General features: G+C 34.9%; 1 protein-coding gene across 12 annotated transcripts in view; it reads left to right on the forward strand.

Annotated features, from left to right (window-relative positions):
• ANKRD17 (ankyrin repeat domain 17) overlaps positions 1-15,792 on the forward strand; it is a 187,410-nt gene that overhangs the window by 137,399 nt on the left and 34,219 nt on the right. For 11 of the 12 annotated variants that reach the window (XM_055297355.2, XM_055297358.2, XM_055297357.2 and 8 more), the window contains 6 exons: positions 2,754-2,896; positions 3,421-3,634; positions 4,190-4,365; positions 5,673-5,835; positions 8,548-8,643; positions 10,549-10,665. In XM_055297355.2, coding sequence (XP_055153330.2) covers positions 2,754-2,896; positions 3,421-3,634; positions 4,190-4,365; positions 5,673-5,835; positions 8,548-8,643; positions 10,549-10,665 — 909 coding nt within the window. Of the gene's footprint in view, positions 1-2,753; positions 2,897-3,414; positions 3,635-4,189; positions 4,366-5,672; positions 5,836-8,547; positions 8,644-10,548; positions 10,666-15,792 lie in introns of all 12 variants that reach the window. The other variant, XM_055297356.2, reaches the window with a different exon arrangement.

Consider the following 15,792-nt stretch of genomic DNA (forward strand, 5'->3'; position numbering starts at 1 on the left):
AACTCTTGTCTTGCTTTGATTTTTCCCCACCCTGTCTCAACTCTGGAGGAAAGGTGCTCAGATAAGATGGTAAGATTATTTGACCTTTTGTTTTTTTTAAGGAAACTAGAACAACTGATAGAGATTAGCTAGGCTTAAGAAAATATAGCTTTACAGTCACTTATGTATCTTGTGGCATTTTATAATCAGCTAGATAACCCCCCCTATTTTTTTTTTTTTTTTTCAAATTCAGTCCTTTGTACAGGGGATATAAACCAGATGTGTTGTCTCCATAGATTCCCTTCTCTATCAAGGAATTATTGAATCTTAGATTTGGAAAGCACCTTAGGTCGTTCAGATCAGTGTCTTTCAGATCAGTGTCTTAGCTTTAAAATCTTTTTTCTCATATTCTTTTATAAGGTTTTCCTATTTATCAGGCCTGAAGTATGCCTTTTTTGTTTCCCTACAGTTCTTAGTTTTGTTCTTTAAACAAATAGAAAGAGGTTTATACCCTTTTCTATCTTCAGACTTTTTTTTCCTGAAGTCACCTATTCTTTGTGTGAAACAAGTCTTGTTTCGGTTGTTAGCCTAAGAATACCTTTTCCAATCCCTTCACCATCGTGACTATTTCACCCTTTATGTCAGTATCCTTCTTGAAATATTATATGTAAAGGTATTCTGATGAGCAAACTGGGGAACTTTTACCTCCCATTTGAGCATCTTAAAGTAACTTTTTCCCCCACTTCCCCCCAAGTCATAGCACTTAAGGTTATATTGAACTCTAGTTAGTTAAACCCACTAGATTTTTTAAATAAACTAATAAATAAACAATTTTAAGAGATATAATAATTCCTATACAAAAGAATGGGAAATCTAATAAAATTACATAAGTGCAGGAAGGTAGGGCTTGGTAATCCTTCATTTTGTAAATTAAAAAGGACTGAAATCTATTAACAGTGATAATATAGGCATTTTTTTTCCGTAATTTTTGTTCCCTTATATTTGGAATAGATATTAATATACATGGATAGTTAGATACACTTGTTACTAGAATACTCCACACAAGAGACAAGGAGCCTGGCCTGTCCTTACTGTTTTGTTTCTTCTACTTGTGTCACTTTTTTCTTCTATAATTCATAGTAGGGGCAATAGATAAGTTAAAAGTATTATAAGCCAAATATTAAGATAGTGAAAAATAAACTACTTAATTTGATAAATTATTTCTACTATTCCAGAAAAAGTAAAAATCCCCATAAATCCCTTAAAGCAAAATTTTGACTTTCAATCATTTTGCCTTTCAATCATTATTTAGCTTGAAAAAATACTTGCTTTATATAAGAACAGGTTTTTTCAACATTGAGTCAAGAAGAAATTAGTTTATTTTCTTTATTTAAAAGTAACATTAAAGCCAATAGGGCACTGTAATTTTTATGAATTACATATTTTTGTTAAAATGTAACAGATTAGGTTACAACAATTGTTGAGGTATGTTAGGGTAACAATTTTGACTATAAACACTTTGTTACTTTAATTTGGTGTCAATAGAACAGGTATAATAAAATGTTGGAAAGTCATTTTACTATAAAATCATACATTTCTGTTGTATATTGGATGTTTTGGGAGCAGAAGAGTTCTCTGAAAGAATTGAGAAAATATAATGGCATTGAGAAAACTTGAGAAATTTGATGAGAGTTTTCACTGTACTGTTTATAAAATAGCCTAACGCCATATTTTTTCTTGTTTTTATAACCTTGTCACTCGTTCTGAAAGCAAAAAGTGATGGAAAGAATGTGATATCTAAAATTGGACATAGCTTTGCTGAGATGCAAGATAAAGCACTGTTCATTAACATTTATTATTTGCCAGTTAGTATTTTAGGATATATTATTAATAGTAAGAGCAGGGGTAAGAGCTATGATCTTGAGCCAGTCTTGACTTCTCTATATCTTATTTATAAAATGAAAATGAATATTGTGTCAAAGGATTGTTTAGGCATTAAATGACATAGTGGACAATGATCTGTGAATGGCCAATCAGTACTTAAATAAATGCTAAATATTTTTAGGTTTCAGGAAATGCAATTAAGATCCAGTGGGATACAACTACACATCCACTAGAATGGCTAAAATTGACAACTGGCAATAACAAGTGTTGCCAAGACTCATGCTACTAGAACTCATGCATTATTGAAGGGAGTGTGCATAGTACAACCACTTTAAGAATAGCCTGGCAATTTCTTACAAAACCATACACCCAGAAATTCTGCCAGTAGGTGGGACCTAAAATCTAGGTAGTGAATGTATATAAGGTTTTTCAATGTTATCTTAGAAAATTTTCATAATTTTGTGAAAATACAGGACCTTTTATTCCATGTTTTTAAAATACTTACTGATTGAAAGGTTTAAAAATATGTTAAATACATTCACATGTATAATACGAAAAAATCTTGTCCCATATTACTCTGTTTTACCGCTTTGTGGTGAAATAACAAATATTAATTTCCAAAGCATGTTGCAACATTTTCAGTCCAGACCTTTCATGAACACGCTATACCATTTTAGTAGATTTCTACATGGGTTTTACTTGAGAAGGTATCTCTTTGTTGGCTTCTAAGACCTCCTGCTACCATTAGAGGCTGATTTTGTGCAAAGCATGAAGGAAGAACTTTCACTTTCTTTTGTTGTACAGTATACCAGAAAAAGAAATTTAAAAATACACACTTTGGTAATTTGTCTCTCCATAAGAAAACATACTTTTTTCTATTTTATTTTCAGGTGGTGGAGCTATTGTTAGCTCGAGGGGCAAATAAAGAGCACAGGAATGTTTCTGATTACACACCTCTAAGTCTGGCTGCTTCTGGTGGCTATGTGAACATCATCAAAATATTACTAAATGCAGGAGCTGAGATTAACTCTAGGCAAGTTGTATTCCCTTTCTGTAAGCCCCTTATTCAGTAAGACTGTTATAGATATTTGTAGAACACCTATTTTTTAGTGCCAAATTTAATAAATCCCTTTATTACAAATTTGGCATTCAAAGTATTAGAGATTTTTGAGATGAACTTTATTTAAGTAATTAAAACTTGATACAGAGCTTGAAAAATATTGAGTACTTTTTCTTATGATACTAAATGTAAACATCTTAGAAGCTTTTATTAAGCAAGATAATACATGCTTTAAGGTTGAAAGTTTATCCTAATAACTTATTAATCACCTTCCAGCCCAGCTCATTATGTTGAGTGAAATACAAAAAAATTCTAATGAAATATTTCTAATGGAGTCCTGGTAATATCTCAGAGACTTAACTAGGGTTGAGAAAAATGGGTATTTTAAACAATCCTGCAAAATAATCTTAGATTAGAATTATATATCATCTCCAGTTTTTCTATGTCATTTAAAATATATATTTTCCCATTTGTTTTCCCCATACCTGCACCCCCAGAACTGGTAGCAAATTGGGCATCTCTCCTCTGATGTTAGCAGCTATGAATGGGCATACAGCTGCTGTTAAGCTCTTGTTAGACATGGGCTCTGACATAAATGCTCAGATAGAAACCAATCGGAACACTGCCCTTACTTTAGCCTGCTTCCAAGGAAGAACTGAAGTGGTTAGTCTTCTGCTTGATAGAAAAGCAAATGTTGAACACAGAGCTAAGGTAAGAAAACGTTTGAGATTTACACATGAATTTATTGCTTTGATATTTAAGATGTATAGTAGCAACATGTTGATTATAATTTTAGTGCTTTCTAGTAACATTTATCTCCTATGTATATATTTAATTAGAAATCATTCTGTATAACTCAGTCAAACATTAACTCTTGAAAATACCTGAGTGATAAATTTTTATAGGCAACAATGACAGTAGGGTTATCAGCTGAAAAAGAGAGACTGTTTTGAAAAGGAAGGGAATGGAACATTTATTGAGTACCAGTTATATGCCAAGTGCTTGCATCTTAAACAGATTTTTTTTTCTTTTTCCTTTCTTTCTTCTTCTTTTTTTTTTTGCTATACCGTTGAGATTAGGTAGAATTATTTTCTTTTAATAGATCAGACTGTAACTCAAAGGTGCTAATAAGGGTCAGTGATTAAATTTAGTTGTGAATCTTGGTAACAGCTGTATCATATTCCTTCTTCAAGTTGTTATTCTTTAAAATTTTAGATCTTTCCAGTCTCTTATGTGTCATTACTTTTAATTTTACGCTAAACTTAGACTGGTCTCACACCACTAATGGAAGCTGCCTCTGGTGGATATGCGGAGGTGGGCCGAGTTCTTTTGGATAAAGGTGCTGATGTTAATGCCCCTCCAGTTCCCTCCTCAAGAGATACAGCTTTAACCATAGCAGCAGATAAAGGGCATTACAAATTCTGTGAGCTTCTTATTGGCAGGTATGTTGTTACTATACCCTTCATATATGAACACAAGTGTTACTAGTGATTATCATTCTCTCTGGGCAATTAAACTATTTAAAAAATCAAATGTGATTATTTCTTCTTTTATAAACAAGTGCTTTTTTCTCCAAACCTACCCATTGTTTTCCAACCCTCCAGAGCTATGCTACATTGTCTGATTTGTTTCTGTGTAACCTAAAACTGTTTTTCTTTCATTCTTGTCTATATTACTTTTAACGTCTATAATAACAAGCTATTTGAACATCCATCTGTTATCAGACATACTTACATCCCTGACACACAAGTCTTAAAAGTCTGGCAGTGATCTAAGGCTTCATTGTTCATTTTCTTGTTCTTTACAGCAATTAAGGCTTTTAGGTGTGGTTATGGGACTATTTAAGATAAACAGACAAGATCCAGGGTACTTTCTACTTTCAGTCATGTAGAAGCTGCCTGCTAGTTTTCCAAAGATGCTTGTCTGTTTAACTTGTTTTCATGCACTCTCAAAGACCTTTGCATGGTATTCTAAGCAGTAGTATTTGGCAGTAACTGCTGTTAACTCTTATTAACCATGGGTCTTCCCATCTACGTCATGCCCACTGAATGAATGCTAAACCTGCATGTTATCTTTAACATAACTACAAAAACAGATTGAGTATCCCTAATTGGAAAAGCTTCAAAATATGGAGCTTTTTGAGCCCTCTTGTGACACTCAAAGGAGATACTCACTGGAGCATTTCAGACTTCAGATATTGGATTTCAGATTAGGGATGGTCAAACTGTATATGAATACAAATAATCTGAAACAGTTACAGTTGCCTCATAGGATATTGTTTGTGTAGTATAATTCTGAGAGCACGACATATTTAAATCTTTGAATATTGAAAACAATTTTTATCTTTACAGAATATTTTCACATGTTGATAGTTGATTTTTGTTACTGTGTCATTTCATTCTATTTAAGACAATGCTAGGCTAGGTGTGGTGACAATGCCAATAATTTCAGCACTTTGAAAGGTTGAGGCAGGAGGATTACTTGAGCCCAGGAGTTCAAGACCAGCCTGGGTAACGTAGGAAGATTCCGTCTCCGCAAGAAATTTAAAAATTAGCTGAGCGTGGTGGCATGGGCCTGTAGTCCCAGCTACTCTGGAGGCTGAGGTAGGAGAATCATATGACCCCTGGAGGTGGAGGCTGCAGTGAGCCATGATCTCACCACTGCACTCCAGCCTGTGTGACAGAGCAAAACCCTGTATTAAAAAAAAAAAAAAAAAAAAGACAATGCTATCTGTGTCATTGGTTTTTAGGGGAGCTCATATTGATGTACGTAACAAGAAGGGGAACACTCCATTGTGGCTAGCAGCAAATGGTGGACACCTCGATGTGGTTCAGTTACTGGTGCAAGCAGGTGCAGATGTGGATGCAGCAGATAACCGCAAGATAACTCCTCTTATGGCAGCATTTAGAAAGGTATAAGTCTTTCATCCTCATTTCCCTGGATGTTTTTTTACTTACACTAGGAAGTACATGGCTTAGTGATCACTAAAGACTCATTTTGTGCTTTTGCAGCTGTGATGAAAGCAATAATATGCAAATAATTACTCTTATGGCAACATTAAATGTAGATATATACAGGTTTTGCAGAAAAGCCATTAATTTTAACCTTACTGGACATCAGAGCTAAGTAAACTTTTAAAAAGCTGTTCTAAGTAATGTTTTCAAAATCTAGTTGCAGTCTTAATCTTCACAAAGTGTAAATCCAGTTAAGATACTTAAGTAAGTACCTCCAGTTAGTTACTCTTAGTGAGTGTTTTCTTCTGTTACCACTACAGAGAAAAATATCACTTAAACTGGTTAGTTTGGGGGGGGTTTGTGCCAGGCATGGTGGCTCATGCCTGTAATCTCAGCACTTTGGGAGGCCAAGGCGGGCAGATATAGCGAAGCCCTGCCTCTACAAAAATTATAAGAATTAGCTGAGCGTGGTGACATGTGCTTATAGTCCAGCTACTCAGGAGGCTGAGATAGGAGGATGGCTTGAGCCTGAGAGGCAGAGGTTGCAGTGAGCTGAGATTGCACCACCGCACTCCAGCCCGGGTGACAGAGTACGACCCTGTCTCTAAAAAAATTTGTTTTCATTTCGATTATTGACTTTACTAGGAAAAAAAATGAATTAAATAATGAAAATGCCTCTACCAGCATTTTAAACTACTAAGTTTCAAGTATATTACATTTAAAGGTAAAAATAGGAATTCTGTGAAAGTGAAACAAACTTTCTCTTTCTGTACGTAGCACAGAGCTGTGTGTAAGTAATTTGATTTAATGGTTTGTTTGATAATCCATTGATCTCTTAAATACAGCTTTAGTTTGTTATTGGGAATATCAGATTACTGTTACAGGGATTATAATTTTGAGTTTTGTCATTTGGAGATACGTAGCTAAAATTCCCTGTAGATGCCAAAATGTTGAAAAATTTTAATAAATAAATCGCAGTAAGCTATCTCTTCCTTTTTCTCTTATTATTTTCTCTGAATGCTGTTCTTTATTCTACCTCTTCCCTAGATATTCTGGACTACCAATGACTCTGTATTTTTGACTCTGTATATTTTTGTTTCTCAGCAATCCAACTTATTCCTTCTCACTGGCTAGCTGCCTCTTCTCCAAGCAAGCTAGCATATCATTATCAAGTTAATCTTTCTCACCACTCTACTATATTAGAGAACCTCTTCAAGAACCTTTCTGTGTCTCCCCAGTCTCTGAAATAATTTGAAATCCAATCTTAGTTTGGTATTCACAGCCACCACAATTTAGTGCTTGTAGATTTTGTCTCCCATTAGAATCCTTAACGTGGAGAATTATCTTCTTGCTTGGTCTTTTCCTTGTTCCTGTCTCTCACGTCACCTTTGTTCTCATCTCATAGAATGCCCATGTCTTTCTTCATTTTTCCAAAGTTACTCATTCTTTAGTTATAGTTGAAGTCTCTCCTTCTACCCAACTCTTCATCCTATTTGAGTTCACATTGATATCTCTAATCTCTAGAGGTTGTACAAGTTTGACAGTCTTTATCATTCATTTGGAGAAATACATATTTTTATATGTTATTACTCTATTAGTTATTATTTTTAGTAGTTATTACTCTAGTATCTAACATGCATATATCTTTCCAAGTAGACTTATTGACTTCAGATGAGCAGTGCTTATCTTTTATACTCTTATGTATTCGTTCCATTGTTTCTTGAGTACCTAACGTGCAACTGTGGGCTAGAGTACTATATTATATAGGGTGCAACATAGTATATGTATATATAACATATACTGTGTTATATAGGGTGCAATATGGAAAGGTAAGATCCATACCCAAAGTTAGGTAACTGTTTGAGTTGTCCCATATAAATAGTTTAAACACTGTAGAAGTGTTAGAGAGATCCTTAGGGAATGATGTAAGTGGCATTTGAGCTATTCATTTAGAGAAAAGTTTAGAAACATGCAGTCTAAAAGGAAGAGATAGAGGCAATAGAAAAAATATGCTAAAGATTAACAGCTGTTTATCCCGACTGGCTAACTTCAGATGTTGTGTCAGAAAGCAACAGTATGGGCTAGAGAAAGTGGGAATGGCTCTTAAGAAGTAGGAAAGGGCAAGTCTAAAGATTTTGAACTTAGATACTGACTTGTGTTGCAGTGAATAATCATAGCTTATTCTTCATGAAAGTATATATTCTTTCACACTACCTAGGACAGTATTATACATTTGTTTTTTATCTGAAGGAATGAAAAAACAAAATTATTATTTTTCTCTTTTAATCCTTAGAATTGAAACTAGACTCTCATATTTAGGGAGTTAGCAAAGAAAAAAATAAGAATCCCCCCTGCCCCCCCACCACCACCACCCTTCAGACATATCCCCTACTCTTTGTATTGATTTTGGGATTATTGTTTTTTTTATTCAGAGTTGTTTAGAATTTTAGCTCGTATTATTATGTACTTTTTTTGGAGGGTAGGATGAAAATGATCAATGTGGATTTAACTCACTGGGACCAAAGCCTGTCTCTTTTTCATTTATAGTGTAAATATGCAATTTAGTTTTTACTTTGTGGCACTAATCTTAACTGTTAAAGTTAGTTCAGGCATAGATTTACTGAATTGTTAGAGTCTGTTTTCAATCTGACATTGATATCTATTTTTTAGGGTCATGTGAAGGTGGTGCGCTACTTAGTCAAAGAAGTCAATCAGTTTCCATCAGATTCTGAATGTATGAGATACATAGCAACCATCACTGATAAGGTAATATGTTGTTCACTATATGAGCAAGGGACTGTATTTGGTTAATATATCTTCCATTCTAAGAAAAATTCTTAGTTTGAGTAGTAAAGTGTAATATGTAGCCATTTTCATTTATCTAGTATTTGGGAATGAAGTATGTGATTTAAGAGATTCTTGCAGATTATTTACTTACCTAATGAATCAATAAAACATCCTCTGCTATAGGATTACCGTATCTTTAAAAATAATACTTAAGGCCAGGTGCAGTGGCTCACCCTTGTAATCCCAGCAGTTTGGGAGGCCGAGGCAGGTGGATTGCATGAGCCCAGGAGTTCAAGACCAGCTTAGGCAACATGGGGAGACCCCATCTCTACAAAAATATAAAAATTAGCCTGGCATGTTGGCATGTGCCTATAATCCCAGCTACTTGGAAGGCTGAGGTACGAAAATTGCTTGAACCCGGCAGGTGGAGGTTGCAGTGATCCAAGAGTGTGCCATTGTACTCCAGCCTGGGCATCAAAGCAAGACTGTCTCAAAAAATAAAATAAAAATAAAAAAATTCTTGAGCTAATTTAATTTTTATGTGAACACTAAGTAATTCAAAGCAACATGTTATTATTCATTAGGGCTGTCTTCTGTATATGTGTGTTTATCCAGACTGATACCTATATTGAGAAAGTAATGAGTCCAATAGATTTTTATTTCTTAGTAAGATGAACATACTACTTTTAATCATGAGCAAGAAGTCTTGAGTGTGATGTAAAAGTTAGGGTAACTAACTTTTAGTTTTAACTGAGTTTTAGAATGAATTGGCTAGGAATTTTGCAGGAAATGCAAATTTTGCAGGAAATTTTATGGAAGATAAAATTGAATCCTATTAGAGATCCGAATTGAGACCTTCTCCTGGAGACATACATTTTGATTTGGAGTTTACACTTGAATAAGATCCTAACACGTGCCTCTGAAGACCAAAGAGGACAACAAATCTTAAAAATGTCTTCTTATTACGTTTACACAGTTGCTATTACATGATAGTGAACAGCTTTTCCCTATGAGTTTTAATTTAAACTAGCTAGGTCACTGTCTTTCCTAGCTCTAGATTTGTCCATGACAATTAACATTCCTATATATCACAGGTTTTTAGGGGGAGAGGGGGAGATTAAAAATAAATTATTTTTAATAATACTAAGAATAAGACTGGTTCAGTGGCACACAGCTGTAGTCTCAGGTACGCATTAGTCTCATGTACTTGGTAGGCTGAGGTGAGAGGATTGCTTGAGCCCAGGAGTTAAAGAATACAGTGTACTATGATTGTGCCTGTTAATAGCCACTGCATTTAAGCCTGGGCAACATGGCAAGCCCCATCTCTAAAATTAAATAAAAATTTTATAAAAATAAGGAAGTAGTGTTTTGCTGTCCTAAAGTGTGACTTGATAATGAAATCACTGAGAAAATTATGTAAGTACATGTATCTGATTCCTTTATAAATGATTCTTGTACACAAAATTGGAGCAACAAGGCTTAAATATTTGAGGACATTTCTTGAAAAATTTTCACATCTGTTTTCTTTGTTGACATTGACTATTTCCTTTAGCCTGTTAACCAGCCAACATAAATTATTGTAGTTCTGTTTGCTGTCCAATTTCTTATATTTAAATTAGAGGATAAATGATTTTAGTTTCTAAAGTGCCTGCTAAATGGATATTATTTTGAAGAATAGCAAAAGCTACTCTTTGATTCCTTATTTGTATATATTCCTAAATATACCATGTCAATTATGTTTTTATTTGCACACCTTTTTTCCCCCTTTCATGGATCTTTATTGCTTAGGTTTGAGTACCTTACTAAAGATCTTCATGTTTTTAGGAATTTCTCTAAGTGGGAATTGTTCTGTGAGCCTGGAAAAATCTTAATTTTTCATTATAGGAGATGCTGAAGAAGTGTCATCTTTGTATGGAGTCAATAGTACAAGCCAAAGATAGACAGGCTGCTGAAGCAAACAAAAACGCCAGCATTTTGTTAGAGGAGTTAGACTTGGAAAAGGTAATAATATTTACACGTGAAAACTACCCACTTTTTTCCATCTTGTTTTCTCTTCTTTTGATTTGTAATCCGTTGTTTTTTTGTTTTGTTTTGTTTGCTTTAAGTTATATACATGGTTTCTTTCTACATTTGGCTCAAATCGTGGAGAAAATTATGAGTACATTGAACATCATTAAAAGCTTCTTTGTAACTAACAAAATTTTGTTATAGGAATTGCATTGATCTGGAAGTCAGAAAACTTAGCTTCTAGTTCTGGATTTTAGTTTTATCTCAGCTAATGATCTCTTAATCCTCAGCCACATCTGTTGTTTTTTGATGTTAGACCTTGTAATTTATTGCCAACAGGTTTATCACAAGTGCCAAATGCACTACCAAGGCATAACCAACTAGTGAAATACAAATCTTGGAATGTCAGATGAGTACACTTTTTAAATGGGTGACTTCTCTTGTACTTTTCTCTTTCAGGCAGACTACAACATCATTCCCATCTATTCCCATGGGGAGTAAAACACACCAAAACAGCATATAGTTTGGACAGTCTTATAGCTTCTTCACTCCCCTTTTCTGCCACATTTTCCCCTATAATTCTGTACTCTAGAACTTAATTGAATAGTAATCATAGGAAAATAATTGGTTTGGCATTGAATATTATGGAACTGCCATATCTCATCTTTTATAAAAAGGTCAGTGGCTGGGCGCAGTAGCTCACGCCTGTATTCCCAGCACTTTGGGAGGCCGAGGCGGGCGCATCACCTGAGGTCTGGAGCTTGAGACCAGCCTGGCCAACATGGCAAAACGCCGTCTCTACCAAAAATACGAAAATTAGCCGGACGTGGTGGTGCATGCCTGTAATCCCATCTACTCTGGAGGCTGAGGCAGGAGAAATCACTTGAACCTGGGAGGCGGAGGTTGCAGTGAGCCAAGATCACGCCACTGCACTCCAGCCTGGGCAACAGAGTGAGATTCTGTCTCAAAAAATAAATAAAATTTTTTTAAAAAGGTCAAAATGCTATAAAATTTAACATGTACTGTTTAAATTTATAAAGGAGATGCAGTGATAATGACGCACATGCGTTTTTTGACTTGTTAGCTACATTCTTTTTTACTATACTTGCTTTCTTTATTAAGCTCTACATTTTATCCTACATTAATATGAATCATTTGAAGTACTTTATTCTAATTTAAATTTGAAAATACTATTTTCTGAAAAGATGTATTTTATTTTGGAAGCTCTTCATTTTTAAAAGTTTCTGGTTTATATTCTGAGCAAATTAAAAGTAGCTGTTTTGGCCATTTAAAAATGTTAAAAGAATGTGAGTACATTAAGAGATATAATGACCACTATAACTATTACTTGACCTGTTTTTATGTTCACTACCTAACATTTATTTAATGCCTGCTAAATACAAGGCAGTATAATTGAGCCAAGTTATGTGATAGAATATATATTTGATTCTTTAAATTTTTGATTTTTTATTATAACAGTGTGCTCAGTTTAAACTGTGAAACAGACAAAGACAAGAACAGCTGCCATCATTTTAAGATAACTGAAGTTAGAAATGTGATAATGGTTGTTTTAAAATCTTTACCTCTGCAATTACCTATAAGGCCTTTTAAGACCCTGCAATGATCTGCCTACCCACACCACTTCTTACACCTCTCTGGCCTTGTTTTTTATTACTTTCTCTTAGTCACCTTGCTCTATCCATACTGACCATCCTCTTTTTGTTGTGCTGTCTTCAGCATCTTCCATGAGTGTCCCTTAGATGTCCTCATGTTTTAGTTTCCTCTTCACAAGCACTTTTCTGCTCTTCTCTGCTTTATTTTTCATGTTTCAACATTCTAAATATTGTATTCATTCAAAATACTTAATTATCTTGTTTGTCTCTCTCTACCACTAGAACATATGTGCCATAAAATAGTGTCTGGCATATAGTAGGCACTCAGTAAATATTTGTTGAATGAATAAATATTCACACTTATTGTGATGGTATACTTTTTTAAAAAATCAGAATCATGCAAACATATTACTCTAATACTTGCTTTCTCCTCTCTTAGTAACTGATGGATATTGTCATTTGATAGTGATTTTAAGTAACTGCAGAATAGTCCATAATAAGTTTTTTCCAGTTTTTTGTCACGACAAATAATATTGTAATAAATACCCTTATACATATTTTTAAAATATTTTGCTCCTTTCATTCTTATGAAATAAGTTCCTTCATGTGGGTCAACATATAGTAGTCCCTTTATTTGTGGTTTTGCTTTCCTTATGGTCTGAAAATATTAAATGGAAAATTAGAAATAAACAAATCATAAGTTTCATGTTGCATGCCGTTCTGAGTAGTGTGATGAAATTTTGCGCCATCCTTTTCTGTCCCACCTGGGACATGAATCCTCCTTTTGTCTGGTGTATCCACTCAGTGGCCCTCAGTTATCAGATTGACTGTTGAGGTATCACAGTGCTTGTGTTCAAGAAACCCTAATTTTACTTAATAATGGCCCCAAAGTGCAAGAGTAGTGTTACTGGCATATTGTTATAATTGTTCTATTGTATTGTTATTGTTGCTTATCTTTCATTGTGTCTAATTTATAAATTAAATTTTATCATGGGTTTCTATGAAAAAACGTATATATTACAGGGTCCAGTACTATCCAAGGTTTCAGGCATCTACCAGGGATCTTGGAATGTATTTATTCATCATGGATAAGGGGGCACTACTGTATTTTTAATTTAGTAGATACTTGCAGAATACTTTCCTAGTACCATCAGCAATACACCAATGTCATTTCCTTGTATTCTTGCCAGCATTATCTAACCTTAATGTTTATACTTTCAAGAGCCTTAGTTTTAAGAGAAGTCAACAGAAGCTTCTTTTAAATGTCATTGTATATTTTTCCATAATATTAAAACCAAAAGGTAATGAAGAATTCTTAATCATAAATTAATTCTATCTAAATTGATTCCTCCACATGCATTATATACTTTTATGTGTAGTTTTGAGTGAACGTGGAACATATGTAAAATCTTAAATTATAGAGAAGCCACTTTTTTCCTGAACTACAGCCCATATTTTTATTTGAAAGATTATCAGATTGGGATATTAGAGTTTGGCACACTATTTTTTAATTATAATTTACATCTGGGAAAATGTACTTCTTTAGCCTTTTGAGATATATTACATTCTGGCTTCATCGCTGGAGTTGGTCTTGACTGGTCTGAGTTGAGATTCTCCATACGTAAGTTATTCCTTGTATAAAAGTGCTTCTTTGGTCAGTCTTTCTAATTTGGAAAATTTGGTTTATAAAAACTGCTGCAGAAAGCTGGGCATGGTGGTACATGTTTGTAGTCCCAGCTACTCAGGAGGCTGAGCCCAGGAGTTCAAATCCAGCCTGGCCAACGTAGTGAGACCCCGTCTCTACAAAAGAAAAAGAGATCAGTGGCCATTATATTAAGGCCACCAGATTTTTTAATACTTATTTAGTAAACATTTATTTATTGAGCATTTACTAAGTGGAAGAGTCCCTGCTCTGGAGTAGTTCCATCTGGTCAAGTTATGGAATCTTCTTAACAGTTAATTGCTTGCTCTCTTAGAACATTATGTTCTTGGCTGTTAGAATCCCTAGCAGATATTTTAAACTTACATTTTTGATATAATTATTTCACTCCCTTCACATCATTTTAGTTTTTTTTCCTCTACCTTTTTTTTTTTTTTTTGTAAACTTTTAGGGAGCTAGGTTATAGTATATTTTTCAAACACAACCTATCCCATTCTCGGTTTCACACATTTCATTCCCTGATTATTGCTTTCTATCTTTTCAACTTTACTCCCTCTAGAATTGTACTTTTAATAATCCTGCCAACACCACTGGCCAATAAATGGTAAGAACCATTTATGTCATACTACCCTTTCATTGTTCCTTACTCCTTTCTTTCTTCTTATTCTCACATGAACCTCAATAACTAAACGTGTTGAGAGAAAACAATCTTTATGACTAATTTTACTTGAAATGTGTGACAACAAACCCTTTTATGCTGACCAGTAGCTTTACTAGATTTCCCTAGCCCTTTAATGCTGACCAGTAGTTAAAATGCTGCATTTCCTTAATTTAGTCTTCCATTCATCTAGACTACTGTTTCTTACTTTCTCCCTTATCCTAGGAACTCCAGCACCATCTCTCTTTCACGTTCAATAGGTGACCTTGCATCCTGAGAAAATTGAAACATCAGAAGAAAACTTGCAAAGACTTTCCCTACACCATCTTATCTGCCCACCAATACCTGCACCTCCTCTTCTTTACCTTTAATGAGAAAATGGAAGCATCAGAAGAAAACTTCCAAAGACTTTGCCTACCCTATCTATCCACCCACCAACATCTACACCCATATACTTCCTACCAGTGACTGGATAAACTTTTTTTTTTTTTTTTTTTTGAGACAGAGCCTCTCACTCTGTCACCCATGCTGGAGAGCAGTGGCATGATCTCAGCTCAGTGTAACCTCCACCTCACAGGTTGAAGTGATTCTTCTGCTTCACGCTCCCAAGTACCTGGGATTACAGGCATGGGCCACCATGCCCTACTAATTTTTGTATTTTTGGTAGAGACGGGGTTTCACCATGTTAGCCAGGCTGGTCTCGAACTCCTGACCTCAGGCAATCTGCCCGCCTTGGCCTGCCAAAGTGCTGGGAATAACAGGCGTGAACCACCGTGCCCGGCCTAGATAAACTTTTGGTAACCAGTCCCTTCGTTGTGTACCAGATCGTATATGGTTTCTCCTTCTCAACAGCACTGTCCATAGCAATTCCTTTTCTTTCTCCACTTTTTTCCCTCTCTTGAATCATTCTCATCAGCATACACACTTATTTCTCCAACCTTAAACACAGAAAACCTTTTGACTTCAACCCTCTTGCCTCAACTTTTTAGCTACAGACCTATTTCTCTGCTTCCCTTTGCGGTAAAGATCCCCTGAACCGCCGCTTTCAGTCACCTCCATTTTTTCTTCCATTATCCTCAATCTGTTCCTGACAGGCTGGCTCTCAACTCCCACAACTCACTAAAATTATGCTTTTGTGATTTCCAGTGACTTTCATGTAGCTAAATCCAATGGTTACTTCTCCTCTCCAT

Source organism: Symphalangus syndactylus, chromosome 10, assembly GCF_028878055.3.
Source record: "Symphalangus syndactylus isolate Jambi chromosome 10, NHGRI_mSymSyn1-v2.1_pri, whole genome shotgun sequence".
Taxonomy (NCBI): domain Eukaryota; kingdom Metazoa; phylum Chordata; class Mammalia; order Primates; family Hylobatidae; genus Symphalangus; species Symphalangus syndactylus.